We start from the raw sequence: 26,698 nt of genomic DNA, 5'->3' as shown, positions 1-26,698 counted from the left end.
TCGGGGCACCGGAAGCCTTGGTTTTAGCAGCCATGTGGCGGGTAGGGGACCAGAGCCCACCTCACCAGACCCTCCAGGGGCCCATCCTCAGTGGAAGGGCTGCCCATGACACAGAAACCTTCCCCCAGGAGGTAGTTTTCTTTCAGAATTTCTTTATGTTCTCTCTTGAGCACGTGTGAATATGGCTGCCCTCCTGTAGATGGAGGGTTAGGGTTAGTCTTTCTGCTGGGCTGCAAAGCCCAAGGTAAGAAATTAGCCTTACAAGTGGGCCAGGTTTGAGGTTGTGAGCTGGGGCAAGTAAAGACCCCCGGGGCAGCTGCTGCAGCCCCTGCCTGGGCGCCGGGCTCTGCCCTCGGGATCCCCGGCTGGGAGCCGCCGCCTCTCTGGGCCATTCCGTCCTCATCTCCCCCTCCACTGCCCAGGCCCCATGGCCAGGTCCTGGCCTCCGACTCTCCTTTGTGGCCCCATCGTCTCCCTTGACCCAGGGTCCAGGCCCTGCTGACCACTCACAGGTCTGCACCAAAGCGAGTCCCGCCTGGTGGCCACAGCACAGTCCCTTCCACGGACACAGCCCCCCAGGCCAGCGCTCCCCACTCTCGGCACCCCGCCACCGTGCCCCCAGGTCTTCTTCCTACACGTGTCCTGGGGGGCCCACGCCTGCCCGGCACAGCGGCCCTTGAAAGCGCGTGGCATGCGTCTCTGTGAGGGGAGAGGTGGGCACAGCAGACTGGAGCGGGCCAGGCGTGGTGGCCTGGGGGCATTTTGGGGAGGTTGGTGCCTGTACTGGTTTCCTTGGACCACCTTAACGAAGGACCACAAATTGGGGGGTTAAAACAACAGAAATGTGTTCTCTAAGGCTCAGGAGGCCAGGATTCCGAGAGCAGGGTGTAGGCAGGGCCGTGCGCCCTCTGTGTCTCTGGAGAGAAACCTTCCAGGCCCCCTGGCGTCTGGAGGTGCCCGTGCATCCTGGTGCGTTGGCTCGAGGCTGCAGCAGTGCAGCTGTGCCTCCGTTGTCCCCGCGTGTCTGTCTCTCTTCTTGTGAGGACACGGTCCTGTTGTAGTGGCATCCCCCACACTGTGACCTCATCTTGACTCATTGCATCTGCAAAGACCCTATTTCCGAAAAAGGTCACGTTCTGAGCTTCTGCGAAGCACACGAGTTGGGGGACCCTTCACGCCCGCACAGCGCTTTGGTCCCGAGCTTGGCCGGGTGCTCGGAGGGTGTCTCGCGGGTGGTGTGGCATGTTACAAGGGGCAGGTGTCGCGCAGAGCCTGTGCGGCCATGGGCCGGCCGCCGCTTACCGCTTGGGTCGCCACAGCTCTGCAGCGCTTCAGTGAGAGCACCCTGGAGTACCTGGCCGACCTGGACCAGGCCCCCGACCCCATGGTCAGGAAGGACGCCTTCGCCACTGACATCTTCAGCGCCTACGACATCCTCTTCCACCACTGGCTGCAGAGCCGGGAAGCCAAGGTATGCGCGGCCTGTAGGGACCTGTGCCCTCGCCTAGCTGGCTTTCCTCTCCCACCCCCAGCCTGGAGGTACTGCTCCAGTCACCTGGGCCTCTTCTGCTGTCCTGCGGGTTCTCTGGGGGTGGGGGGGGTAGATCTGTCTACACGTGCCCCTCCCTCCCCCGCCCCGCAGGTCCTCACAGAGTAGGGCTAGTTTTCTGCGGCCCCAGCGCTGGACCTCTCCCCCTGGGCCCACTCCCTCCGCCCCTTTAGGACCCCCGCTCGTGGTAACCCGGGTCTTCGAGTCCGGCTGTGGGGTCCTTGGTGGAGGGCTCTTTGCACACCTCTGCCCCGGGCTGACGGGCGTTGCCGGCCGTTCTGCACGTGAGCGCCTGTCCCTGTGTCCCCCCAGCTGCGGCTCGCTGTGGTGGAGGCCCTGGGGCCCATGAGCCACCTGCTGCCCAGCGAGAAGCTGGAGGAGCAGCTCCCCAAGCTCCTGCCTGGACTCCTCGGCCTCTACAAGAAGCACGCCGAGACCGTCCACGTGTCCAAGGTGCGTTCAGGAGTTTAGCTGCAGGGGGCGCGGGGTCGGGGTGGGAGGCCCCCGAGGCAGTCGGCCTCAGTGGGGGGCGCGGACGGGAGCCGGGAAGCAGGCCCACCTGGCCTCGCCGCGCGCCCCCGTCCCGGCCCTCCCCTGCGAGCGCTAGGGCGGAGGGCTGGGAGACTCCCGCAGCCAGCAGGGGTGGGGCTGGGACAGGAGGAGGCCCTGACGGCCCCTCTCCTCCCTCCTCGAGCAGAGCCTGGGCCAGATCCTCGAGGCGGCCGCGAGCGTGGGCAGCCGCACGCTGGACGTCCAGCTTGACTCGCTCCTGGCTGCCCTGCACGCTCAGGTGGGCTGGGGGCGCGGGGGGGGCTGGGGGCGCGCTGGGGGGGGGCCTGCTGAGGGCTAGGGGGCGGGAGGCGGGGCCGGAGTGCAGGCTTCCCTCGGGGCTAGGCCCCCTGTTGTCTGCCCAGCGCGGGGGCTCGGGCCGCGTGACACAGGACGGCCCCGGTGTGCGGGGACCGGAGCAGGCGGCCAGCAGGCCAGGGGCAGCTCTGGGGCCATCTGCACTGGCCGTGCGTCCCGAGGACCCGGGCTCAGGTGGAGACCCCCTTCAGGGGTCCTGAAGGCTCTGATGGAGAAGGGGCTTCGAGGAGGCTCCTCAGCCGTGCACACCCTGCCCCCCCAGGTCAGATGAGGAGCGTGGAGGTCACGGGGAGCTCTGGTGGGGACATTGCGTCCATGGGACTTTCTGAGTGGGAGAGAAGAGGGGCGGAAAACTAGAGAGAGCGTGGGCAGGCGGCTCTTTGAGAAAGAGAAGCAGGGAGAGTGGACTGACTTCTTTGCTCCCCCACCCCCTGGGGCATCTCTGGGCCTGCTCCACTCCCACACCTGCTGGGATGCCAGCCTGGCCCCCCGGACCCGCTGGCCTGAGCCCTCACCTGCCACACACACGGACGGCTCCCAGCGAGGGCCGGGGGTCTGGCTATGGTAGAGAGATTAAATAGTAATTTTAGTGTGTGAGCAATGGTAATGAACCTGAAAAACTGTATGAAGTGGATAGATTCCTAGAAAAGTCTTAAAAATGTCAAAATTGGCAGAGAAGAAATAGAAAACTTGACTAAACCAAGAAAGAAATGGAAACAACATTCCAAGCCCTTCCTTTCTGAAAGCAAACCCAGGACCCACGTGGTTTGAAGGTTGCGTTCTTCCAAACTTTTGAGGGACAGCTAATTTCCACCCTACACAGGTGGGCTTGGAAATGAGAAAAGGATATCCAGAGCTGCCTGATAGATTCTTTGAGGCTGGTCTTGATTCCAAATCCAAATCAGGACCACACAGAAAAATCTAGGTCTACTACTGTGAGGCTAGATGTGAGGATCGTGTGCTCAGTGAAGGGAATTGCCCTGAACTGTGATCCCAGCACTGCACCCTCAGCACCGTATCCTCAGCACTGCACCCTCAGCAGTGTACCCTCAGCACTGCACCCTCAGCTCTGCTCTCCCAGCACTTCACCCTCAGCACTGTACCCTCAGCACTGCACCCTCAGCACTGCTCTCCCAGCACTGCACCCTCAGCACTGCACCCTCAGCACTGCGCTCCCAGCACTTCACCCTCAGCACTGCTCTCCCAGCACTGCACCCTCAGCACTGTACCCTCAGCACTGCGCTCCCAGCACTTCACCCTCAGCACTGCTCTCCCAGCACTGCACCCTCAGCACTGTACCCTCAGCACTGCTCTCCCAGCACTGTACCCTCAGCACTGCACCCTCAGCACTGCTCTCCCAGCACTGCACCCTCAGCACTGCACCCTCAGCATTGCGCTCCCAGCACTTCACCCTCAGCACTGCTCTCCCAGCACTGCACCCTCAGCACTGCACCCTCAGCACTGCTCTCCCAGCACTGCACCCTCAGCACTGCACCCTCAGCACTGCTCTCCCAGCACTGCACCCTCAGCACTGCGCTCCCAGCACTGCACCCTCAGCACTGCTCTCCCAGCACTGCACCCTCAGCACTGCACCCTCAGCACTGCGCTCCCAGCACTTCACCCTCAGCACTGCTCTCCCAGCACTGCACCCTCAGCACTGCTCTCCCAGCACTGCACCCTCAGCACTGCTCTCCCAGCACTGCACCCTCAGCACTGCACCCTCAGCACTGCTCTCCCAGCACTGCACCCTCAGCACTGCACCCTCAGCACTGCTCTCCCAGTACACGAGGGGTGTAGGGCCCAGCCAGGGGGGCTGCACGGCACTGAGGCCTGTCAGCTCACCTCATCATGGAACGAGATTCCTGAAAATATTCTCTGATACCAATCAATGCAGAAAAAGCTTTTGATAAAGTTCAACACCTATTTGTCGTTAAAGCTCTTAGCAACCAGGATCAGAAAGGAACTTCTCTAACTTGATGAAGTTTAAATACCCAAACCCTCCGCATACATCATAGTGAATGGGAGACAGGTACGTTTCCTCTAGTGTCAGGAGCAGGAAGGAGCCCCACTCTCAGTTTTAATGGGGAAAGGAACAGAAATGGGGGTAACGAGGACAGACCTGTCGTTCCTCTTCTCCCGGCCACCCACCCTCCGTCCCGGTCCCCGCTTTGCCTTTCCCGAGTCCCCGAGCTCCTCTTAATACACTCAGCAACGGGTGGGTTGCCACTCGGGTCTCCCCAGCGAGAAGGCACAGGCGTGGGGGGGAGGGTTTGCTCTGTTCTGTTCCCTGCTGTCCCAGCACCGGTCTGTGTTAACTCGTGAGCACTCAGTAGATGTTTGTTTTATGGATGGTTGATTTATTCATCCAGAAATGCACTCATATATGAACTGAATCGGTTCACAAATACTAGAACTAAGTTCAGCAAGGTTGCCAGTTACAAGACCACCCTGTAAAAATCAGGAGCTTTCTTCTCCATCAGTAGTGACCAACTAGAAAGTACAAAAAAATGATCATTTACAATAGCAACAGAAACTTATCGTAAGGTATCTGGGAATTCACCTAACGAAGAATGCCTAAGATCTCTATGGAGAAAAAGTTTACAACTCTGAAAAAAGTGAGGAAAAAAATGAGAGATGTAGCACAATATCATTTACTTAATATAAAAGTGATTGCATAAAACTGTAAAAACAAACAATGATTATCTATGGGATGGGGGTGGGGTTTAAACGGGAAATATAAATATATAAAAGCTGAAAAGGCAGAAAAAATGTGATATTTCCTTTTCTTAGAGCTTTCCATTCATGTCTTTTGTTTTTCTATTGGTTTTTAGGGGTTTTTTTTCATATTGATCTGTAGCAGTTATTTATAGTCTCATATCATGTATGTATAAATGTTTGTTTCTACTTTGTCCGTTATCTGTGGCTCTGTTTATGGTATTTTTTGCCATGCAAAATTATTTAGTTTTTACACCATCATTTATCCATCTTTTATGTTACAGTTCAGCTTTTGCTATACTTGGAAAAGGCTTTCGAGTTCTGCAATTAATTTTTAGCTTCTCTCATTTTCCCCTATACTTTTACTGTTTAATCCGTCTGGAGTTTATTTTAGGGAAAGAGTGAGAATCTAGTTTTATCTTTTTTCCAGATGACTACCCATTTGCACTAGTTACCTATTGCCCTTTGACCGATCACTCCAAAACTTAGCATGTGAAAACAGCAGCGGTTTACTCTCTCCAAGTCACTGCGGAGTCCTGAGCAGCTCAGGCTCGCGCGTGGTCACGTCACGCATCTTCCGAAGGCTCCCCGGGGGGTGGGGGGTTCTGCTTCCAAGCCGGCTCCCTGCTCCTGGGCTGCTTGAGCATCCTCAGAGCTGGCAGCTGAGTGAGCCCGGGAGCAGGCAGGAAGCCGCGGTGCCTTTTATGGCCAGGTTAGGTCTTTGCAGTGGAAGTGACAAGGAGCACCCTGGGGGCCTGGAGCAGAGCCCAGCCGCCTGGCATTCACCTGGTCCTGCACCGCTGGTCACTTCTCACCTTAGAGCCCTGTGCCCGGAGGCCCTGCGGGTGTCCTTTGTTGTGACCTTGAGGGGTTGAGTGGGTACTGGGGTGCCACCCAGAGCTCAGCCCCCGGTGAGTGTCACCCGCTGAGGTGCAGTGGAGCCCAGAGACACATCTGCCAACAGCCTCTGTTTTTGCTTTTACTAGTGCAGCTTCTTTTTCTTTTACAATTTTGAACGAATGGACTCCAGGTATTTTGGTTTCCAGTGCTTTCTGTATTCTAGAGGTCCGTGGTTTCCAGCCCAGGGTGTCATGCCCAGGAAAGCAGGAAACTGTCTCCTTTCTCATCAAGGAATGTGTCTTGGGAATTTGTTTCCTGGCTGGTGGTGGGAAGGGTGGGGTGTAGAAGGAGCCAGGACTCTTTTCCCTTGAGAGGGCCAACTATAAGCTGTGGGCTGAGGTCCCCAGGGCGCTTCTGGTCACAGGCAAGGGGCTCCTGCACCCAGGTGAGAGAGCGCCTGAGGGACCTGCACCTGCGCGGTGGCTGGGGTGGGGCCTGGGCCCAGCATCTTCAGGGGACCTGTCCCTCCCGCGGCCTTGCTGGGCCCCTGTGACTGTGCCCTCTGTTCCCGGAGCAGGTCTGCGTGCCCGTCGAGTCCTCGAGCCCTCTGGTGGTGAGCAACCAGAAGGAGGTGCTGCGCTGCTTCACGGTGCTGGGTATGAGGCCGCGGCCTGGCTGCTCTGGGGGGCGGGGGGCCCCTTGTCTAGTGTGCTGCCCGCCTGTGTCTCTGGGGAGCATACAGCCAAGGCCTGGCTGGGCCGCAGCCCCGAGCGTCCGGCCTCGCTGGCCGCCGGGCCTTGCTTGTCTTGGAGGTGCAGACAGCCAGCAGGGGGCGAAGGACAGCTCGTTACGAACAGTTTTTGACGAGCGCTTGCCCTACAGCCTGCTGTTCGCCTGACCGCCTGCTGGCCTTCCTGCTGCCCAAGCTGGACACCAGCAACGAGAGGACCCGTGTGGGCACCCTCCAGGTCGTGAGGCACGTCATCAACTCGGCCGGTAAGTGCCCTTGGTGGCGCAGAGATGGAAAAGGCAGACATTGTCCAGCTTTTAGGTGAAAAGGAACATCTTGCTTTGAATTCTTTAAATATTTTCCCCAACTTTCTATTTTGTAAAACTCCAAACTTTTTGCAAAGTTGCAGCAATAGTGCTCATCTGCCCCCCAGCAGGCGTCCGTCACTGACATTTGCCCTGGCCAGCTGGCTGCAGGCAGTGGGGCACAGCGCCCCTGATCTGGGCCCGGCAGCTGCCACGTGCCCGCTGCTGTGGTGGCTCAGGGTCCCGCTGACCTGTCACGCTGTCTGCCGCGGCTGCCGCTCAGTGTGGGGTCTGTGCACAGGCATATGTTGCTTAGTTGTGTCTTAGATGTGGACCTTTGAGAAGAGCTGAGGCCAGTTCTGTAGACAGTCCCTCGATTTCCATGTGTCTGATGGTTTCCTCACAATTGGATGGAAGAATTCAGGTTTCTTGCTTTTAAGGCTAATTTAATCAGCAATAAGCTTGAACAGTTTTCACACTTAAGTCTGTTTTTTTCCGGTGAGTCTTGGTTGCTAAACCGTGGCCATGGCCGTGGGCCACATCAGGCCTGCAGCCTGCTTTTGTACAGCCCGTGAGCCGAGAGTGGTTTTCACATGGCAACGGGTTGTACAAGCAAACAAAGAAGAATGTGACGGAGACCACTTGTGGCCCTGGAAGCCTAAGTGTTCTCTGTCTGACCCTCTGTGGAACAAGCGTGTGGACCAGGTGGCGCCTGTGCACTTGGCAGCTCTCGGGTTTGGGGAGTGAGGGGGCAGCACTTGGTGGGCGGGGCCGGGTCCTGCCGTGAGCCCAGGAGCACGTGGCTGGTGGCCTGCTGGCTCCCTGGGGAAGGGTGTTGCTGGGACAGAGAGCAAGGCCTCTCACCCGCCACAGCGCCCTCGGGAGCCCAGGTGCCTGCGGGCCTCGTCTGGGCCTCGGCCGGGCCTTCGCTTCCTCTCTGATCTGCTGTTCGTGGTCATTAGTGGCGCTGAACGTTTTTAACGCAGTCAGCCTCGCTTGCCTTTCCTTTGTTAATTCTTCTCTCGCGATGATGTTCCAAAGTCACTTCATATCCACTTGTCTTTCATTTTTTCCTTTAAGTTCTTTCTCTGGCCGTAAGTGTAGATACGTATATATGGTTAGGACTCGGTGCTCTCACTGCCCAGGCCCCGGGTTTAATCCCTGCTCAGGGAACTAAGATGCTGCAAGCCACGCAGCGTGGCCAAAAGAAAGACGTGGTACATATAAAAAATGGAATGCTACTCGGCCATAAAAAGAATGAAATAATGCCATTGCAGCAACATGGATGGACCTAGAGATTATCATATTAAGTGAAGTAAGTCAGAAAGAAGAAGACATATGCAATATATCACTTTTATATGGAATCTAAAATATGACACAAATGAACTTATTTACAAAATAGAAACATACAGACAGAAAATAAACTTGTTACCAAAGGGGAAAATTGGGGGGAAGAGATAAATTAGGAGTTTGGGATTAACAGATACATACTACTATATATAAAATAGATAAACAACAAGGTCCTACTGTATAGCACAGGGAACTATACTCAGTATCTTGTCATAAACTATAATGGAAAACAATCTGAAAAAGAATAGATACATAGGGCTTCCCTGGTGGCACAGTGGTTAAGAACCCGCCTGCCGATGCAGGGGACACGGGTTCGAGCCCTGGTCCGGGAAGATCCCACGTGCTGCGGAGCAACTAAGCCCGTGCACCACAACTACTGAGCCTGCGCTCTAGAGGCCGCGAGCCACAACTACTGAAGCCCACACACCTAGAGCCCGTGCTCCACAACAAGAGAAGCCACTGCAATGAGAAGCCCGTGCACCGCAGGGAAGAGTAGCCCCTGATCACCACAGCTAGAGAAAGCCTGCGCGCAGCAACGAACGCAATGCAGTCAAAAAAAAAAAAAAAGATACGTATATGTATAACTGAATCACTTTGCTGAACACCAGCAACACTGTAAGTAAACTCTACTTCAGGAAAAAAGTAAAATTTTTAAAAATTATATATATATACATATTTAAATCTCTCCCTTTTGGGGGGCTTGGCCCTTGGTGGTTTCATTTGCTTGTTTACAATTGTGGTAAAATACACATAACATAAAATTTTCCATGCTCATCGTTGTAGGTGTGCACTCAGCAGCGTTAAGGACATTCACATCGCTGTGCAGCCGCCTCCAGGACCCTTTTCATCCTGCAAACCTGAAACTCTGTCCCCACTAAACAACACTCCCCACATTTCAGTCCCTTTTAAACCGCAGGTTTCCTGTGCTCTTTTCTTTCTCTTGTAATTTATCCGTGGAAGAGCCTAGGCCATTGGACCTGTGGAGTTTCACACGGTCAGCTTGGCGGGCTGTGTTCTTGAGGTGCAGATTGAGGTTTTCTCGTCCGTCTGGATTTCTTGCAAATTGGCAAGAACTCAGACTCCAGTCGAGTCCCTTTGGCAAGGCTGTAGGGGGCACAGTGTGTACCGGGCGGCCTCGGCAGCACTGACGCTCGCCGCCTGGGGCACGGCTGGTGCTGCGCCGGTTCGCTGGGTGCCTTGATGAAGAGATGCTCTTCACCTGCCACTCAGCCACGCAGAAGTGTGGCTCATGTAGGAACTGCAGGCTCAGCTGTTGGCTCCTTTGGTCAGTTTTCAAGATAATACACTGGTCCCCTATCATCTTCTAAAGGTGACCATTGCTCTTTAAAAATATCATAGGGACTCATGAATTCAAACATGTTCGAGAAATTTCAGTTCATTGCAGTTATTACCATTATTTTTTAAATTAATTTTTATTGGAGTATAGTTGATTTACAGTGTCATTTTAGATTCTGCTGTACAGCAAAGTGAATCAGCCGCACGTATCCGTATATCCCCTATTTTTTAGATTATATTCCCATCTAGGTCACCACAGAGCACTGAGTAGAGTTCCCTGTGCTAGACAGTAGGTCCTTATTTGTTATCTATAGTTATTACCATTATTGGAGCTCAAATTGTGTCGTCTCCGGGGAGTGGGGAGACTTCTTCAAGTTCTAAGTCCTTTGATGATGAACTAAGCTCATGGTGTATATTTCTTGCCCCAGCCTCCAGTTCCCCGTGAGAGGTGGGATCAGGACACACCCCTCCCCTGGGGCTGGCCTTGGAATGACAGCGCCATCACTGTGCTCCCAGTCTCTGTTTTCATTAAAAAAAATTTTTTTTGACCACGCCATGTGGCTTGCAGGATCTTAGTTCCCAACCAGGGATCAAACCCGGGCCCTCAGCAGTGAGAGCATGGAGTCCTAACTGCTGGTCCGCCAGGGAGGTCCCTCTTTGTATTTATTTTTATTAATCTCATGACCACTTCTTGATAGTCACTTTTCACCCCCATTTAAATATCTGAATGCGACTTCCCCGGCGGTCCAGTGGTTAGGACTCCGCGCCCTCACTGCCGAGGGTCCAGGTTCGATCCCTGGTCGGGGAACCAAGATCCCACATGCGGCGTGGTGCAGGCCCCCCCCTCAAAAAAATTAAATAAGTATCAGGAAAGGAAGGGTTATACTGCTGGTTCTCAAAGTGGGGTCCTCAGACCGGCAGCGCCAGCTCACCGGGGAATGTGTGAAAAGTGAATGCCTGAGCCCACCCGGGCCTGCAGGTTGGAGTGGGGAGAGGGGACGGCGGCTGGTGGTGCTTAACGAGCCTGCTGTGATTCTGATGCCCCAGGAGACCCCCTGACCCTTGCACTTGAACTGGGATACATGCTCAGCCCGCTCTTTCTCTGCTGCCCTAAACCACCAATCTCCTAGCTTTTTAATTGGGTGAAATAATGTTATTTGCTGAAAAAGGTCATTTCCCCCTCCCGCCCGCCGGAGAGAAATGGGTGGGCTTGTGCGTGTGCGGTCTCCTCCTCCTGCCACGTGGAGGGCCACACTGAGGCCAGAACCCCGGCAATGTGGTCTTGGGCCTTGTGGTGGGGGGCAGACTGAGCCATCTGTCTGTTTCCTGCAGCTGCTCAGATGGAAGTCAAGCAACCCTTTATTCTCTCCTCCATGAAGCTTCCTCTTCTGGATACCAATAGCAAGGTAAGTCAGCGGGCAGCCCTAGCTCCGCCGTGAGCAGCTGCGGGCAGTGTGGCCGCCACTGACCCGGCAGCCACCTCTCAGCCAGGCCAGACCTCAGTGGGCGCGTGCAGGCCTGGGCACCTGCCAAGCTGTGTGTCTGGGACCCCCAGCTTCCTCCTGATGCAGTTAACCAAGTATGAAGTTAGGAAGCGGTCCCCCAAACCACCCTGGGGTTCAATCGTTCTCTAGAAGAACCCCCAAGCGCACAAGAGTCGTCATACCCACGTTATGGTTTATTACACCAAAAAGACGCAGACTAACCTCAGCCACAGAAGAGGCACGAGGGGCAGGCCCAGGAGGCTCCAAAGTCGGACCGCTGTTCTCCTCTCCCTGCGGAGCCGTGGGCAGCCTGGGCTCCCTGGCAGTGCTGTGCCAGCTGCCCCCCAGGGAAGCCCCCAGCCTCGTGTCTGGGGTCTCTGTTGGTCCTCTGTCACGGAGACCTCAGCGTCCAGCCCCTCCTGGCCCGAAGCCCCCACCCTCAACCATCACATGGTTAGGTGATTCAGCGTGGCCGAAGCCTCAGGGAAACGAGGACCCGGGGCTCAGCGGGGACATCCAAGGGCTTGGGGGCGACGCCCAGAGCCGAGGGCAGGGCTGATCCTCCCTCCTCGGGCTCAGCAGCAGCAGGGCCCCTCAGCTGTGTCCTGGGGCTGCCCCAGCCTTTGCGCTCATCCTGGCACCCTGTTCTTGGGACCTTCTGTGAGAGTTTTAGAAGCTACTGAAATGGACCCCAAACCACCTGCATCTGTTTCAGGGCCCCCGTGCCCTGGGTCACCCCCAAGGGGCCACACCGCGTGCCGTCAACAGTGTCCGTGGCCAGACGCACTCAGCCTGAGCGGCCCTCGTGCTCCCACATCGCTCACTCCCTCCAGACCTGTCAGCCCCACGGTCACTCAGGACACACGTGTAGTTGGGGGCACAGGGCAGCGATGTGCGACCTGAGATCCGGGGGCGGAGAGGCGTCACCGGGACACAGGGGAGGGTCCCCAAGGAGGGGCATCGGGCCGCTGTCTGGATGCGGCGTGGGAGCGGGAGGCCCTGGAGGAGGCGCCGCCCCGGGGAGAGGGCGCTGTTTCCGGCTGCGGCGGCACAGCCATTCCTTGGAGCCGCCAGACAGAGTTCTCAAAGGGGCTGGACAGCAGGCTCAGAACTCTCAGGAGTGTTTGGGTGACAAGTGCAGACTCGGGGACCTTGCCCAGAAGGGCAAAACAGGGTCGGGAGATGCCCAAGGAGGCGCCGGCCCGCGTCGGGAGCCAGAGAGCAGCAGGGCTGGTGCCCGGGAGGGGAGGGGCTGGGGGAAAGAGGAGGAAGAGGCCTTCCCCTGGGGATGTGAGCGTGGCCGCAGGCTGGCCTTCGTAGCAGGGGTCTGGGGAGAAGGTGGGGGCAGGTACAGGCGCAGGCAGAGGGAAGGGTGAGATTCCATCGCCCAGCTGGGTCGTCGTGCTGTCCGGCGCTCCTCTGAGGCCCTTGCCGCTCTCCCTCGGTCCGGGCAGGTGAAGCGGGCCGTGGTGCAGGTGATCAGTGCCATGGCCCATCACGGCTACCTGGAGCAGCCTGGAGGCGAGGCCATGATCGAGTACATCGTGCAGCAGTGCGCGCTGCCCCCCGAGGCGGAGGTAAGGGCGCCGCCTCACCCTCCTGCTCCTGGGCCCCTCATTCCCCACCTCCGTCGGGGGCGTTGTCACATGTGCCAGTGATTTGTTGTCTTACCGCTGAGTAGCATTCCGTGGTATGGACGTGCCAGTCTGTTATCCACTCTCTAGAGGAAGGAGACTCTAGTTGTTTGCAGTGTGGCAGTTACGAAAAAAGCCACTGTGACCGTGTGGGTACAGGTTTCTGTGGGAGCATGCGTTTGTACACCTGGGTAAGCACGAATGGAAAGTGTGCATTTAATTTCATAAGAAATTTCCAAACGGTTTTCTGAAGCGGCTGTGCCATCTCATGGCCCCAGCAGCAGCACATGAGAGGCCCTGTGGGCACTTGCAGGCTCGGGTCCGGGCTGTTTGTTTCTCAAGCTGTCCTGACAGGCTGGCATCTCACCAACGACCAATGTTTGCCATCCCCATGTCTTCCTTAAGTGTCTGTTCACAGCTTTTGCCTATTTTTGAGTTGTTTACTTTCTTATTATTGAGTACGGAGTGTTCTTTATATATTTTGGATGCAAGTCCTTTATCAGATTTATGGTTTGTAAATATTTTCTGACAAGTCTGTTGCGTCATACTTATCTTTTTATTTTCTTAACAATGTCTTTCAAAAAGCAGATGTTTTAATATTTTAGAAGTCCACTTTATCAGGTTTTTATTTATAGCTCTTGCTTTTGGTGTTCTAGCTAGTAAATCCTCTCTCAACCAAAGGTCACAAAGATGTTCTCCTGTGTTTTCTTCTAGAAGTTTTAACTTCGAGGTTTTACATATAGATTTGTGATCCATTTTAAGTTAATTTTATTTAATGTGAGGTGTGGTTGTTCAGGCTCATTATTTTGCACGTGGATGTGCAGTTGTCCTAGCACCATCTGCTGAAAAGACTCTTCTTTCCACGTGGATGAGTTGCCTTTGCATCTTTGTCAAAATCAAGTGACTTTGTGGACTCTGTTTTGCTCCACTGGTCTGCGTCTGTCCTTTTGTCGGGACCACACTGTCTTGCCTGAAGCTTTACAGTAAATTCTGGAGCAAAGTAGCATGAGTCCTCTAACTTCAGTCTTCTTTTCTAATTCTTTTGGCTATTATAGTTCCTTCACTTATCCATATACATTTTAGAATCATCTTGTTGATTTCTACAAAAATAAACCTATTAGAATTTTATTTATTTGTTTTTATTTTTGGCTGTGTTGGGTCTTCATTGCTGCACGCGGGCTTTCTCTAGTTGCGGCGAGTGGGGGCTACTCTTCATTGCGGTGCACGGGCTTCTCATTGCAGTGGCTTCTCATTGCAGAGCACGGGCTCTAGGCGCGCGGGCTTCAGTAGTTGTGGCGCGCGGGCTTCAGTAGTTTTGGCGCACGGGCTTAGGAGTTGTGGCTCACAGGCTCTAAAGCGCAGGCTCAGTAGCTGTGGTGCACGGGCTTAGTTGCTTCACGGCATGTGGGATCTTCCCAGACCAGGGCTCGAACCCGTGTCCCCTGCATTGGCAGGCGGATTCTTAACCACTGTGCCACCAGGGAAGCCCACCTACTATAATTTTGACTGGGATTGTGTTGAATCTGTAGACTCTTTGGGAAGAATTGATATCTTTTGATGAATTGATGTTGTCTTCCCATCTATGAAAATGGTGCATTACATTTACTTAGGTCATCTTTGATTTCTTTCGTCAGTACTTCGTAATTTTAAGCATATAGATTCTGCACATATTTTGTTAGATCTGTAACTATGTTTTTAGTGCTATTGTAATAGTATAGTTTTGTTAATTTCAATTTCCAATTGTTCATTGCTAGTGTGTAGAAATACAGTTGATTTTTACATGTTGACCTTGTATCTTGTGTCCTTACTTTTTATAGATTCTTTGAGATCTTCTACATGGAATGTCATGTTTTCCAATAGACAGCTCAATCTTCCTTTCCAATCTGAATGGCTTTTATTTCTTTTTCTGGCCTTATTGCCTTGGTTAGAATCTCCATTACAATGCTGAATACAAGTGATGAGCGCAGACATCCTTGCTTTGTTTCCATTCTAAGGGGAACACATTCAGTCTTTTAATATTAAAGATTCTGCTTTCAATTCTTTTGAATTTGAAATGGACATAAATGATTGCTTTTTAGGTATTGAATTCCTTGCACTGCCAAGATAAATGACACTTGGTCATGATTTATAATGCTTTTAATATATTGCTGGATTTGATTTCCTGATACTTTGTTGAGAGATTTTGCACCTCTTCAAGAGGGTTATTGGCCTATACTTTCCTGTAATGTCTCTCTCTGGTGATCCTTCATTAGGTGAGTTTGGACATGTCCCCTCCTCTTCTAACTTATGGAAGAGTTTGTGAAGATTTGGTATTTTTTCCTTAAATCTTTGGTAGAATCCGTCAGTGGAACTACATAGGCCTGGAGGTTTCTTTGTTGAAAAGCTTTTAACCGTGAATTGTTTCATAGACAAAGAACTATTTAGGTTATCTGTTTTCTTGAGTAAGCTTTGATGGTTTGTCTCTGGGTAAAGGGTCCTAAGGCCACCTGCATGCTTGGTGCTTCACTAGAAGGACTTGTAGGACTCAGAGGTAACTGTACTCGCAGCTAAAATCCATGTGCACGTTTCCTGTGTGCTCCCGGGAGGGGCCACACAGAGCACACTCCCTCCTGCATCAGAGAGATGCAGCCCAGGGAAGCCCATCTGACAGCCCGAGTCAAGCTTGTTACTGGAGGTAGGCATCTTCTGCCACAGCCAGCAAAACGCCAGACTCCCAGGGGAGCCCGTGTTCAGTGCTCAGGCAGCCAAAACAGTCTTACTTCTCACTTAGGGAAGTTTCAAAAGACGAGTTCCCAGATGTAAAATGTTTCAGGTGCTGTGGAAGAGAGTATGGCGGGTCTTCAAACAATTAAAAACAGAGTTACCATATGATCTGGCAATTCCACTTCTGGGTATTTACCCAAAAGAAATGAAAACGGGATCTTGAAGAGATACTTGCACACCCATGTTTGTAGCAGCGTCATTCACGATAGCCAAGAGGTAGAAGCAGCCCAAGTGTCCATCAAGGGATGACTGGGTAAACACAGTCTGCTCTACCTATATAGTAGAATGTCACTCAACCTTAAAAAGGAGGGAGATTTGGACACATGTTACAACATGTGTAAACTTTGATAACTTGCTGATCAAAGTTTTCCCTACCAGTTTTAGCATCAGTTGTTCATTTTCTAACTCCATTAATTTTCTATACTTATTTTTTTGGCCTTTTGTTGTGACAAAGAGCTTTTTGCTATTTTTATGTTCATATATAACATCTCAGTGTGGATTCATGGGTTACTCTTTCATGCATTTCTGTCATTCGTTTTGGTGGTCAAATTGTTCTGAGTTTGGCCTGTGGGAGCCCCTGTGGAGGGGGTTCCTGTGTCCTTGAGGCGAGGCACGTCTCCATCATTTTTTGAGTGAGCCTTTCCTTGTTTTCTGGCACAAGAAGATGTTCCAGGCTCACCTGACCTGTCCTTACCTCTAGCTCTGTGGACACTTTTCAGATGAGCTCTTTTTATCTTTTATTTCTGAGGGGAATTTGTCTCCTTTATCTCTTTAATTTTTTCTTGCTCTCCATTTTTATCTCTCTCATTCCAGCGCTTCTGTTATCTGAATGTTAGCACTTCTTTAATATCTTTCTTTTTCGTTTCCTTGAAGTCTTCAATCTGTTCTTCCAAGTCAGTAATTTCTTTCTTAACAGCAACCATTTCACTATTAATTTCTTGAATCAAATTCTGTATTTAACTGTTATACTCTTTCACATGTTTTTCTTGTTCTTGGTTCATATTACTATTTTCCCACCTATAGTATGTTTTTCAGGTTAAGTTTATGTTCTTGGTCTATGTGTCCTAATAGTTCTGCTTTTGTTGGGCTTTGTATGTGTCCTCAGTGTTTACTATTGGATAGTTTGCAGTTTCTGTGTGGATTCTTTATTAACCCAAAGTTTCTTTTAGGATTTTTAAAGTTTTCTAGGTGATTTGCTTTTCGTGGCTACTGTGGGTTTGTAATTTTATTGCGTTCTCTACATTGAATCTGGCCAGGTTTATTTTTGCTTCTAAGAGTTTGTTGAGATCTTCTTTTTAGCCTAATAGGTGGTCAGACTTTAAAAGTTGTTTGTGTGTATTTGGTATTAAGACTTATCTGTATTTTTAGAGCATGCTTTAAAAATTGCTGTTTAGGCCCTATTAAATACCTCTATTTTTTCTACTCCATCTTTGATTTCTCAGGGAGAGGTGTTAAATGTCTCCTACAGTCATTGCAGTTTTCCCAATTTCTCTTGGTTTTCAGTGTTTGCTGTTTGGTATTTCAGAGCATGAGTTGAAGACTCAGAGTGTTTGGAGAGCAGAGTCCTTTTCCACATGGAAGGTTCCCAGGGAGCCGGGCCCTGGAGCACTGTCTCCTCAGGTCTGAGAGAAGCCACTGGCCCATCGGGTTCCAGAGCTTGTCTCTGTTCTTTGTAGAAAATGCCGTTTTCTCGCCGATTATCAGGTCCACAAAGGGCCTCCGGTTTCTGGGGACATCGGCATTGCCCATCAGGACGGAGTCACGGTTCCCTCTGTTCTGGTGGCTGAACCAAGCCTGCTGAGCCGGCTTCCTTGGGCGATTTTAGTGCAGAGTGAGCTTCCTGCCCGTGACGGGTGACATGGGCGTCCCCTCAGTGAGGGCTGGGCAGGGTCTGTCCTGCTTCGCTCAGGCCGTCTCCTCAGGGCCGGAGCCCACGACGGTGTAACCTGGAGAGCAGAGAGCACACACTCCGCCCTCCCCTCCGGCAGCCTCAGAAGCTGGGCGCCGACAGCGAGGCCCCGGCGGCAGACAGCGTGCGGGCCATCAGTGTCAGCACCCTCTACCTGGTCAGCACCACCGTGGACAGGATGGGCGACGTGAGTGCCGCCCACCCCCTGGGACCCACCGCGCCCCTCCTGAGCCCTCGGCCTGGGGCCTGCTGCCCGCACACCCTGGAGTGGGTGCCTGCAGACCCCGTGCTGCTGCCCCCAGGTCCTCTGGCCGTACCTGCTCGAGTTCCTCGTCCCCGCGCGCTTCACCGGGGCGCTGACCCCGCTCTGCAGGAGCCTCGTGCACCTGGCCCAGAAGAGGCAGGAGGCGGGGGCCCACGCCCTCCTCATTCAGTACAACGGCAACGGTGCGCCCCCGGCCCTGGCCCGGACCCCCAGCCCACCTTGACCCCAGGGCGCGGGCGGCCCTGAGTGTTGCACGTCTGTCTCCCCTGCAGCGACCCTTCCATCTCCCTACGCCATGACCACCAGGCTCCTGGTAAGCAGTGCGCTGGGGGGCGTGCTTTCCCAGAAGCACCACCTCCCCAGGCAGGTGGCCGCTGGGCAGCCGCGCACGCCGGGGTTGTCGGGGAGGAGTGGGCCCTCTCCTTTGTCCCCGTCCTCGCCCTGTCACTGCTGTGAGAAGGACACTGTCTCGCAGTGGGGACTGTCAGGTGCTCCAGGCGGGGTTTTGGGGAGCTGCGTCTCTGGGGGCTTCTTGCCCCACCTGGGTGGCCGTGCTTGGCCTCGTGTGGGGCGTTGGGGCGCTGTGGCCCTGGGCGCCGGTGGAGAACCCGCTTCTGGCTCCTCCAGGCCGTGTCTTCCAGCCCCTACCTGGGGGACGGTCGCGGGGCGGCCTCGCTGCGCCTCCTGAGCGTCCTTCGCCGGGACATCCATCCAGTGCTGGGTCAGCGGTGGGCGACCGCCATCCCCCTGCTGCTGGAGCACCTGGACGGTGAGGCCCAGAGGTGGGCGGCGCCGGTCCTCCTCTGATGCCGTGTTTTCAGCCAGTCGGCACCAAGCCCGGCCAGTGGGGACCAGGGTTTTGAAAGTTGGAAGAAATGGCCTCTGCTGTGGTTCAGGAAAGGGCCTGGACAGTGGGGCTGACAAGATGCTCCCTGCTGGTTGTCACCTGGGAGCACACTGGACGTGGGTGCAGCCCTTCCTTCCGCTGTGCTAGAGTTGACGGGGCCAGGCGGGGGGCGGTGCGGGGGGCGGTGCTCTGAGCACTGCACTCCTGCCTGTGGGCGTGGGTCTGTCTGCTGGGCTGAGCGGATGACTGGTCTGGTCGTTTCAGGATATACGGAGGAAACCCTGTCACGGAAAGAATGGGAGGAGAAGCTGCTGACGGTGAGAGAAGGGAGAGGAGGCGAGAGCGTAGCCTGTCTTGGACCCAGGGGCCTTTTCTGGCCCGGGTGGGGAGAGCTTGGGGCAGCAGATGCTAGGGGAACTGCACCTCCCCAGGGTTGCGATGTTTGCCTTGACCTAGCGGTGTGGCTGGGGGAGGGGCAGAGGGATAGGTGGGTGTCTCTGGGGGTGAGCACTGCCTACTGACCTCACAGATTGTCACCCTGCTGTGACAGAGTCACATTACAGGGGCTTTGAGCTGCTCTGGCCACTGGAGCCTTCTCTCCTCTCCCCTGCTTGGCTCAGAGCTGTCTGTGCCCCCTTGTGGTGCGTGCCTGACCACCCAGAATTTGTTTTGTCTGGGCTCGAAAGTGATCTAGCTATTCAGAGCCATGGCACAGGACCCTGAGGTCCCTGCCTGTGACACCCCCAGGCATTGGGTCCCTCCCCAGCCAGCCCAGTGAAAGGCCGAGCTCCGGCCCCTCATTGGTAGAGCTCCTGCCCGCAGTTCCTTCGGGACACTCTGGCTGTTGTGTCTGACAACACATGGATTTGCCAGCTGAGCCTGGAGATGTGCAAGCAGCTACCCAACTACAACGGGACGCCCCTGGAGAAGGTGCAGGGCGAGGGGGGAACGCCCAGGGAGGAGGTGCAGGGCGAGGGGGGAACGCCCCGGGAGGAGGTGCAGGGCGAGGGGGGAACGCCCCGGGAGGAGGTGCAGGGCGAGGGGGGAACGCCCCAGGAGGAGGTGCAGGGCGAGGGGGGAACGCCCCAGGAGGAGGTGCAGGGGGAGGGGGACCCCCTGCTAGGAGGAGGTGCAGGGCGAGGGGGGAACGCCCCAGGAGGAGGTGCAGGGCGAGGGGGACCCCCTGCTAGGAAGAGGTGTGGGAGGACAACCTGCCGGGGTGTTGTGGGCATGGTCCTCAGTTCCTGTTCCTTGGTTCCGTGTCACTTGCTCCCTGAGCCTGTCTCTGGTGGCCCCTGTGGTCCTGGCAGAGGCTGGGCGAGAAGGCCTGCGAGCCCCCTCGTAGTGGCTGACGGCGGGGCGGTGCAGCGGCTCCGCACCCCCTCCTGCTCCTCACACGCCGCCCAGGACGCCTCTGGTCCTTGCGGTGGTCAGTGTCGTGGGCTCCCGCGTCCGCTGGCAGCGCGGGCACCGCCAGGGGCAGCGCTTTGGTAGTGCTGGGCGTCCCTCTACTCGGGAGCCAGGCACAACCCTGTTCTCTGACTTCGTTGCAGAACTTCCTGTATAAATGCATAGGAACTACCCTGGGTGCTGCTTCAAGTAAGGAGGTGGTGAGAAAACATCTGCAGGAGCTGCTGGAAACCGCCAGATACCAGGAGGAGAGCGAGCGTGAGGTGGCCGCCCCTTCCCCACGGGAGGCCCGGATGCCCGCAGGCTTGCTGGCAGTGGTCACTCTCTGTCCTCTCAGACGTGCAGCCAGCGTGTGTACCTGTGTGTATGTGTGTGTGGTGTGCACAGACGCACTGGATGGTGTGCGCATGCATGTGTACTCCTCTCCGTCCCCGACCTTGCCCAGGTGTGAGTGCACCTGTGTACCTCCCCAGGGCCTTGCCTGTTGCTTTGGGATCTGTGCCAGCTCCCACCTGGATGACACCCTGGCCCAGCTGGAGGACTTTGTAAAGTCAGATGTGTTCAGAAAATCTGCCGGCATTTTCAACATTTTTAAGGTACAAAGGTCAGGCTGACAGCTGAAGGGGAGGTCTGGGGTGGGCCTGGCCTGTGATTTTGTCTTAGCCGTGGTACCCTGCATTTTGAGGTTCTGTGGGGTGGAGGGTTGGTCCTGGCGCCTCCTGGGCTTTGGTGCCTCGCACGTTGGGGGTGGGTCAGGGAGCTGGCATCCGGTCGTGGGCGGGGCTGGCGGATGAGGGCTCCCTCCCAGCTGGCGACTGGGGCAGTGAGAGGGGGCTCTGGGCAGCAGGGATGGGGGCGGCCACCTTCCTCTCCCACCGCCTATCTGTGCGTCCTCTGCCCCCTGGTGGCCAGTGGAGGCTGCGTGCTCGCTGAAGCCCCACTGGGGGCTGGACCCCCGCTGTAGGCCTCCACCCCAGCCCTGCCCCTAGGTTTTCAGTCTCCCTGTGCCTGGGTCAGCCGGTGACAGAATCTCAGGGCTGTGTAGTGTGAACAGGCCCTGAGGACGGAGGGGGGCTCCTGGGCAGCCACCAAGCGAAGGCAGGGACCCCACCTCTGGCCCTTCCCTTGCTCTCAGCCCCCCAGCTCTTCCTCCTGCTTGCCCCTCCCACCTTGGTCCCCTGCTGCGTCCTTTCCCCTCTGCCCCTTGGTCCCCAGCAGGCCCGAGCCTGCCCAGTCCTATCCCGTCCTGCTGTTCCCGACCTTGGGGCTCTCTTCCTCCCGACCGGCTGTGCCCTTGTTCCCACACACGTGGGGCGGAGTGCTCGGCTGCTGGCGGGGTGGGGGGATTGTGTCGCAGAGCCCTGCTGAAGCCTCCGGCCTCTCAGGACCGGAGTGAGAACGAGGTGGAGAAAGTGAAGAGCACGCTGATCCTGTGCTACGGGCACGTGGCAGCGCGGGCCCCCCGCGAGCTGCTGCTGGCCAGGGTGGAGTCGGACATCTTCCGGAACGTGTCCCAGTGCTTCAGCACCAAGGTGGGTGCCCGGCCGTGTCGCGGGGAGGGAGAGAGGGAGGGGTGCCGCCACTGGGGCCTCACGCGCTAACTCATGTCACCTCTGTCGTTCAGGTTCTGGGGATAAAGGTAGAGACCAAGGTACAGTGTGCAGGAGTGGAGTGGGAGCTCTGCTTTCCTCTCGCCTTCGGGCGGGGCCGTGAGCTTCCGGGGCGGCAGCCAGGGGTGCTCACTGGGGCTTCCTGGTCCCAGTCCAAGGGCAGAGCATTCGGGACACCCCTCCGGGGCCTGTCCCCACCGCCTCGGAGCAGAACGGGGGCCCAGGAGCTCCTTCTCTGGCCCAGGCCCCGGACGGCGGGTGGGAAGGAGGGGGAGGTGAGGGCTCGCAGGCTGGGCGCGGGGCCTCGGCCGCAGCCCCTCTCCTGGCTCTGCTCCCTGACGCTCACGGCTGCCCTCTTGGCCAGCGCCGGGGAGGGGTGAGTTCTGCAGCCAGTGACAGTGGCCTCTGGCCTCACTAACGTGTTTCCCTCTGGACTCTGCGGCACTAACCTGGCAGCCCCCTCTGGAGCGGCTGGGTCTCCCCTGAAGGAGCAGCCCCTCCGCCCCGGCTCCCCTGCGCCAGCCGGGCGGCGGGGCTGTGCTGAGGGGGGTCGCTCTGACTGAGTGGGGGGCAGCCCCCCGCTGCCGGGGCTCTTCTTGGGCAGCAGGTTCCCCTCCACCTTGGGAGCACCTCCAGCCACCCCACTGGTGGATGGAGCGGGCGTCTGCCTACGGCGTCTGCCCGGGGCTGTGACCCGGGGCCCCCCAGGCCCAGGCCGGGCACACAGCCGAGGGCCCCGGGTTCCCTCACAGACCCTCCGTGGCCCATGTGGAGGGCTGGCCAAGAGCCCCAGAGTGGAGGGGGGCGTTTCTGGCTTTGGCGGGAAGAGCGGGCCGGTGGTCTGGCCTCGCTGCTGTGGGCAGCCCCCGTCCTGGCTCAGCCCCACGGGCCTAGAGGGAGCGGCTGCCGCCTCGGGCCTTGGTGCCTTCCCGCAGCCCCGCCCCGCGTCCCCGCAGGACCCGGCCCTGAGGCTGTGCCTCGCGCGGAGCGTGTGCATGGCCAGCCAGGCCATCTGCAGCAGCTCCCGCGGCAGCTCGTTCCAGCTGTTGAGGAAGCCGGAGCTGGTGGCTCAGATGATGGTGAGCGCCGGCGGGGCCTGGGCAGGGGCCTGCGTGCCCGAGCGGGCTGAGGGGCGGCGGCTGAGCGGGCGGCTGGCTGGGAGGCAAGCTGGTGCTGTGGCCAAGGGCCATCCGGCGGCTGCTCCCCCAGGAGTTCATCAAGGCCGAGCCCCCGGACTCCCTGAGGACGCCCATTCGGAAGAAGGCCATGCTCGCCTGCACTTACCTGGTGTATCCTTTCCTCCGGCGGCTGGGGGGCCCGGCCGGGGGGCCCCTCTGCGTGAGCGCTGGGCCCTTAACTCGAGGCTCAGCTCCCTGGAGCCGGCGCTGGAGGGGCAGGCGCAGGCGGACCTGATCCACAGCTGCCTGCATGGCGTTATGGCCGTGCTGCCTGAGCCCGAGGGGGTGGACGGCCACCAGGAGGTAAGAGCGTGGCCCCGGCTGCAGGTGCCCGTGCGCGGGTGGCAGGGTCACGGCGGGACCGGCCGCTTCTCTCGTTCCAGCCCCTGTACCTGGACACCGTGCAGGCCCTCAAGGACTTACTGACAAGCCTCCTTCAGCGAAACATGACCCCCCAGGGCCTGCAGGTCATGGTGGAGGTGTGCAGTGGGTGTGCGCTTTCCCGGGGCAGGGGCGCCGTGGGGACAGTGTGGTGCACTATGCAAGGAGGGGGGGCGGTCTGTGAGCGGCGGGGGGACCCCCTCCTGCCTGGGCAGGTATGCAGATGGGTGCGGTTCCCCGACCCAGATGGGGGCCCCGAGCTGGTTCTCCCCTCCCCTCCATCACATGGTGCCGGGATGGAGAGACCCTGAGGTGCCCCAGACATGCACTCCTGACCTTCTGGGGCCATCGCAATGGCAGACTGGCCTGCAGTGGCCTGCGGCATGGCTTCCTGCCCTTGCAGCACCGCAGTGGGCTGGGGCAGGACCAACCCACTCCTAGGAACACCCTGTCCCTCTGTATGCCTGGCTTGTTCTGGGTGGCCATGGCCGTGAGCCAGGCCAGCAGGACGGAGTGACGGGGCAGGGTGCACTGCACAGGGGGCTTGCTCTGACCTGGCACACTGGCCCCCACACCCAGAAGGGTGGCTGTAGGCAGGGCACCTATATGAAGCCCCCCTCTTCCCCAGCACCTGAGCCCATGGATCAAGTCCCCGAGGGGCCACGAGCGGGTGCGGGCGCTTGGCCTGAGCGCCTGCCTGCTGCAGTACTTCCTGAAGCACCTGCACATCAGCGTGAGTACCCAGGTGGCGACCCGCATGGCCACTCCCTTGCCCTGTCCCCATTCCTGGCCCCTCGGCTTGGGCACCACTGCCTGGGGCCCTTGCGTCTCTGAGTGCCAGCACGCTCTCTGCCCTTCGCCCAGCTGCTGCCTGGGCTCATCCCGCATCCCAGCGAGTGCCACCGTCCTCTTTCTGGGCCGTGGACGGAGGACCATGAGGGCCAGGAATTGTCCTCAGGGCTGGCCTTTGTGTCGATCCGATGGGCACCCTCATCCTTGGGAGCGGGAGCATGGGCCGGGACTAACGCGTGATGTGCTCCCCAGAGGAGGGAAAGGGTGACGGGGACCTGGGTGTGAAAGGAGAAAAGGAGGGCGTTTGCGGCAGAAGCAGCAGTTTGGGCAAAGGCAGGGGGACCTGAACCCACGAAATGCTGCGGAAAACGCAAGTATTATTCGGTGGTTGGAGTGGGTGGGAAGGAGCTTGGTCCAAGAACCGCGCAGTTATTATGCATTTTAATATTTGCTAAGAGTAAGCAGCTCCTTTTCACGTTTTCAGAATTTCACAGTTCTTTCAAGGCCATTAATCAGGTGGTTTTAGGGTAGATTGGACACAGTCCTCAAATGCTCCCAGCACGGCTTTATGGGGGCATGCACCCCACATTTTCGTGTGTTGACCAGTAACATCTTTTAATAATGGGCCTTTCCATCCAGGTCCCTCTGGGTCCCTCAGAAGCAGGTTCTGGGTCACAGGTTCTGTTGCTGTTGTCAGCGTGACTTTTTCTCCCACTGTATTTAATAATTTGCTTATTGCTGGTAGGCAGGAAAACTATGGATTATTGGGTATTAAGGAACTGGGTAGTTTATAAGATTCCGTTGTTATTTCTAATGAATTTTTGATTAATTCTCTGTGCTCTTCAGATACAGTCATCATAGTTTACAAATGCCGCGAGTTTGGCCTTTCTCCCCCGATATTGATGCATGTTAGTTCGTGCTGCCGTTAGCAGGAAGGTGAAAGCTGGCGGCAGCCCCAAGCCTTTACGGTCTCACTCTTAAGCGCGATGTTTGATTTGGTTGGCAGTATTTATTTTTCGTCGTGTTCCAGAAGCATCTGTTTGTTTGCTCGCTTAGACGGCTTTTCCCACCCAGGTTCTCCTGTGGCCTGTTTTTCATGTAACCCTGGTCCAACCAGAGTTCACGTTTGTTTGTGATGAGACAGAGCTCTGCCCTCACTAAGAGGAACAGCAGCTGGTGGTCCTCTGTCCGACGCTCCCGCCTTCCCGCCTTCCGGAAGTCCCCTCTGGTGACTCCCAGCAGCCTGGGAGCCTTACACGTCCTTGAGGAGCCTGTGCAGGACAGGGGCGGGGCAGGGTGCTTCCCTGGGGAGGCCTCTCGTGTGGGGGGCTGACAGCCTGCTGGTGGAGCCACGAAGGCCGAGGGCTGTGTGATGGCGGGGGCGGTAGTTGACGTCCCCGTGTCCAGGGCGTAGGAAGCAAGGCCCTTTGCTAAGAGCAGGGTCGGGAAGGCTTAGTATTTGAGGAGAGCAGAAAAGGCTCTGAAAGATGGGACCAGGACCCAATTAGGAGGAGAGGGGTCTCATGCAGCAGCCCCCTTACCTGATGGGGGGTTTGCCTTCTGGGGCGGGGGTTTGCCTTCTGGGGCGGGGACTTCCCATGTGTCTGCTGAGGCAGCAGAGCCTGACCGTCCCTCTGCCTGCACACACCTACTCGCCCAGCCCTCCTCCCCTCTTGGGGACCCGCACTTGGAGGGTGAGGGTCGCCATGCAGGAGGAGGAGCTTGACAAGGGGCCATGCTGGCCAAAGGGATGGACAGGGGCTGCCCTTCTGGTCACACCCCTGCCCATATCTGGGTGCAGGTGGCACCTGCCCACCGCAGCATCTCCTGAGCTCCAGCCCCCATCTCTGGCCATCTGCCCCCCGTGCCCCTACAGCACCCGCACATCTGCCTCTCCAGGCCCTGGTGCCCTTCCACAACCTGGGCCTCCTGCTCGGCCTCTTCTCCCCACGGTGCGCGGACCTACGGCCTGCCACCCGCCAGGAGGCTGTGAGCTGTGTCTACTCCCTGCTCTACCTCCAGCTGGGCTACGAGGGTGAGCCCCTGGCTGGGCAGAGGTGCAGGGGGTGTGGTGAGGGAGCAGAGTCGGGGCCTCCGGAGGCCGGGGAGGCCTCCCCCCAGCCCTGCGCTCCCTCCCGCCTCTGCAGGCTTCTCCCGCGATTACCGGGACGATGCGGTTGAGCAGCTCCTCGCCCTCAGAGACGGCCTGGGGCACCCTGAGCCCTCCATCCTCTTCCACACCTGCCACAGCGTAGCCCAGGTACCTGCCAGGGCCTCTGCGAGGGAAGGAGGGGCCGCACCGTCAGGGCCCAGAGGGCCTCTGCAGCACCTCCTGTCCCCCACGGGCTCCACGGGTGCCGGGCCGGGCTGGGCACGGGACGGGTCTCACTCAGAGAGTTCGGTGTCAGCACCGCCTCCCGCCCCCTCCTGTGCTTGCTGGGTTCCCCCCTCCCTCTGAGGCCCAGCGGGGAGGGTGTGGGCGGGAGCTCAGCTCCTGGCTCCAAAGGGTTGAGAAAGCTGCCCCTAGCCCACCCCGTGAGCCCCCAAGCCAGGGCGGTGCTGTTGTTCCATTTGGTGACTGGAAATGGCCCTCAGGGGTCAGGAGGCTTTCTCTCCTGCCGAAGAAGGAAGGGAAGGGGGTCAACAGGGCCCTTTGTTGGGGGTGGGGGGTGGCGGGCTCAGACACTGGGAAGCAAAGACCCCGCCCTGGGCGAGTCCGGGCAGAGCGGAACTTTATGTTTGGGATCAGACTTCTTGGATATTCAAGCACTTT

The 26,698-nt window shown here is 57.1% G+C and overlaps 1 protein-coding gene across 9 annotated transcripts in view; it reads left to right on the top strand.

Moving 5' to 3' along the window:
• MROH1 (maestro heat like repeat family member 1) overlaps positions 1-26,698 on the top strand; it is a 67,963-nt gene that overhangs the window by 24,853 nt on the left and 16,412 nt on the right. For 4 of the 9 annotated variants that reach the window (XM_082363926.1, XM_082363928.1, XM_082363929.1 and 1 more), the window contains 24 exons: positions 1,320-1,471; positions 1,862-2,002; positions 2,247-2,339; positions 6,549-6,627; positions 6,854-6,967; positions 10,985-11,058; positions 12,591-12,713; positions 17,522-17,629; positions 17,745-17,889; positions 17,980-18,020; positions 18,335-18,476; positions 18,819-18,871; positions 19,377-19,484; positions 20,108-20,227; positions 20,438-20,560; positions 21,350-21,496; positions 21,589-21,615; positions 22,531-22,653; positions 22,784-22,863; positions 22,944-23,055; positions 23,136-23,231; positions 23,762-23,866; positions 25,825-25,960; positions 26,073-26,185. In XM_082363926.1, coding sequence (XP_082220052.1) covers positions 1,320-1,471; positions 1,862-2,002; positions 2,247-2,339; positions 6,549-6,627; positions 6,854-6,967; positions 10,985-11,058; positions 12,591-12,713; positions 17,522-17,629; positions 17,745-17,889; positions 17,980-18,020; positions 18,335-18,476; positions 18,819-18,871; positions 19,377-19,484; positions 20,108-20,227; positions 20,438-20,560; positions 21,350-21,496; positions 21,589-21,615; positions 22,531-22,653; positions 22,784-22,863; positions 22,944-23,055; positions 23,136-23,231; positions 23,762-23,866; positions 25,825-25,960; positions 26,073-26,185 — 2,555 coding nt within the window. Of the gene's footprint in view, positions 1-1,319; positions 1,472-1,861; positions 2,003-2,246; positions 2,340-6,548; positions 6,628-6,853; positions 6,968-10,984; positions 11,059-12,590; positions 12,714-17,455; positions 17,630-17,744; positions 17,890-17,979; positions 18,021-18,334; positions 18,477-18,818; positions 18,872-19,376; positions 19,485-20,107; positions 20,228-20,437; positions 20,561-21,349; positions 21,497-21,588; positions 21,616-22,530; positions 22,654-22,783; positions 22,864-22,943; positions 23,056-23,135; positions 23,232-23,761; positions 23,867-25,824; positions 25,961-26,072; positions 26,186-26,698 lie in introns of all 9 variants that reach the window. The other 5 variants (XR_014236470.1, XR_014236471.1, XM_082363931.1 and 2 more) reach the window with 2 other exon arrangements.

Source organism: Balaenoptera borealis (genome assembly GCF_965194805.1).
Source record: "Balaenoptera borealis genome assembly, chromosome: 17".
NCBI classification, from domain to species: Eukaryota; Metazoa; Chordata; class Mammalia; order Artiodactyla; family Balaenopteridae; genus Balaenoptera; species Balaenoptera borealis.
The sequence above is the reverse complement of the archived record's forward strand: the minus strand, read 5'-3'. Positions and strand labels throughout refer to the sequence as shown.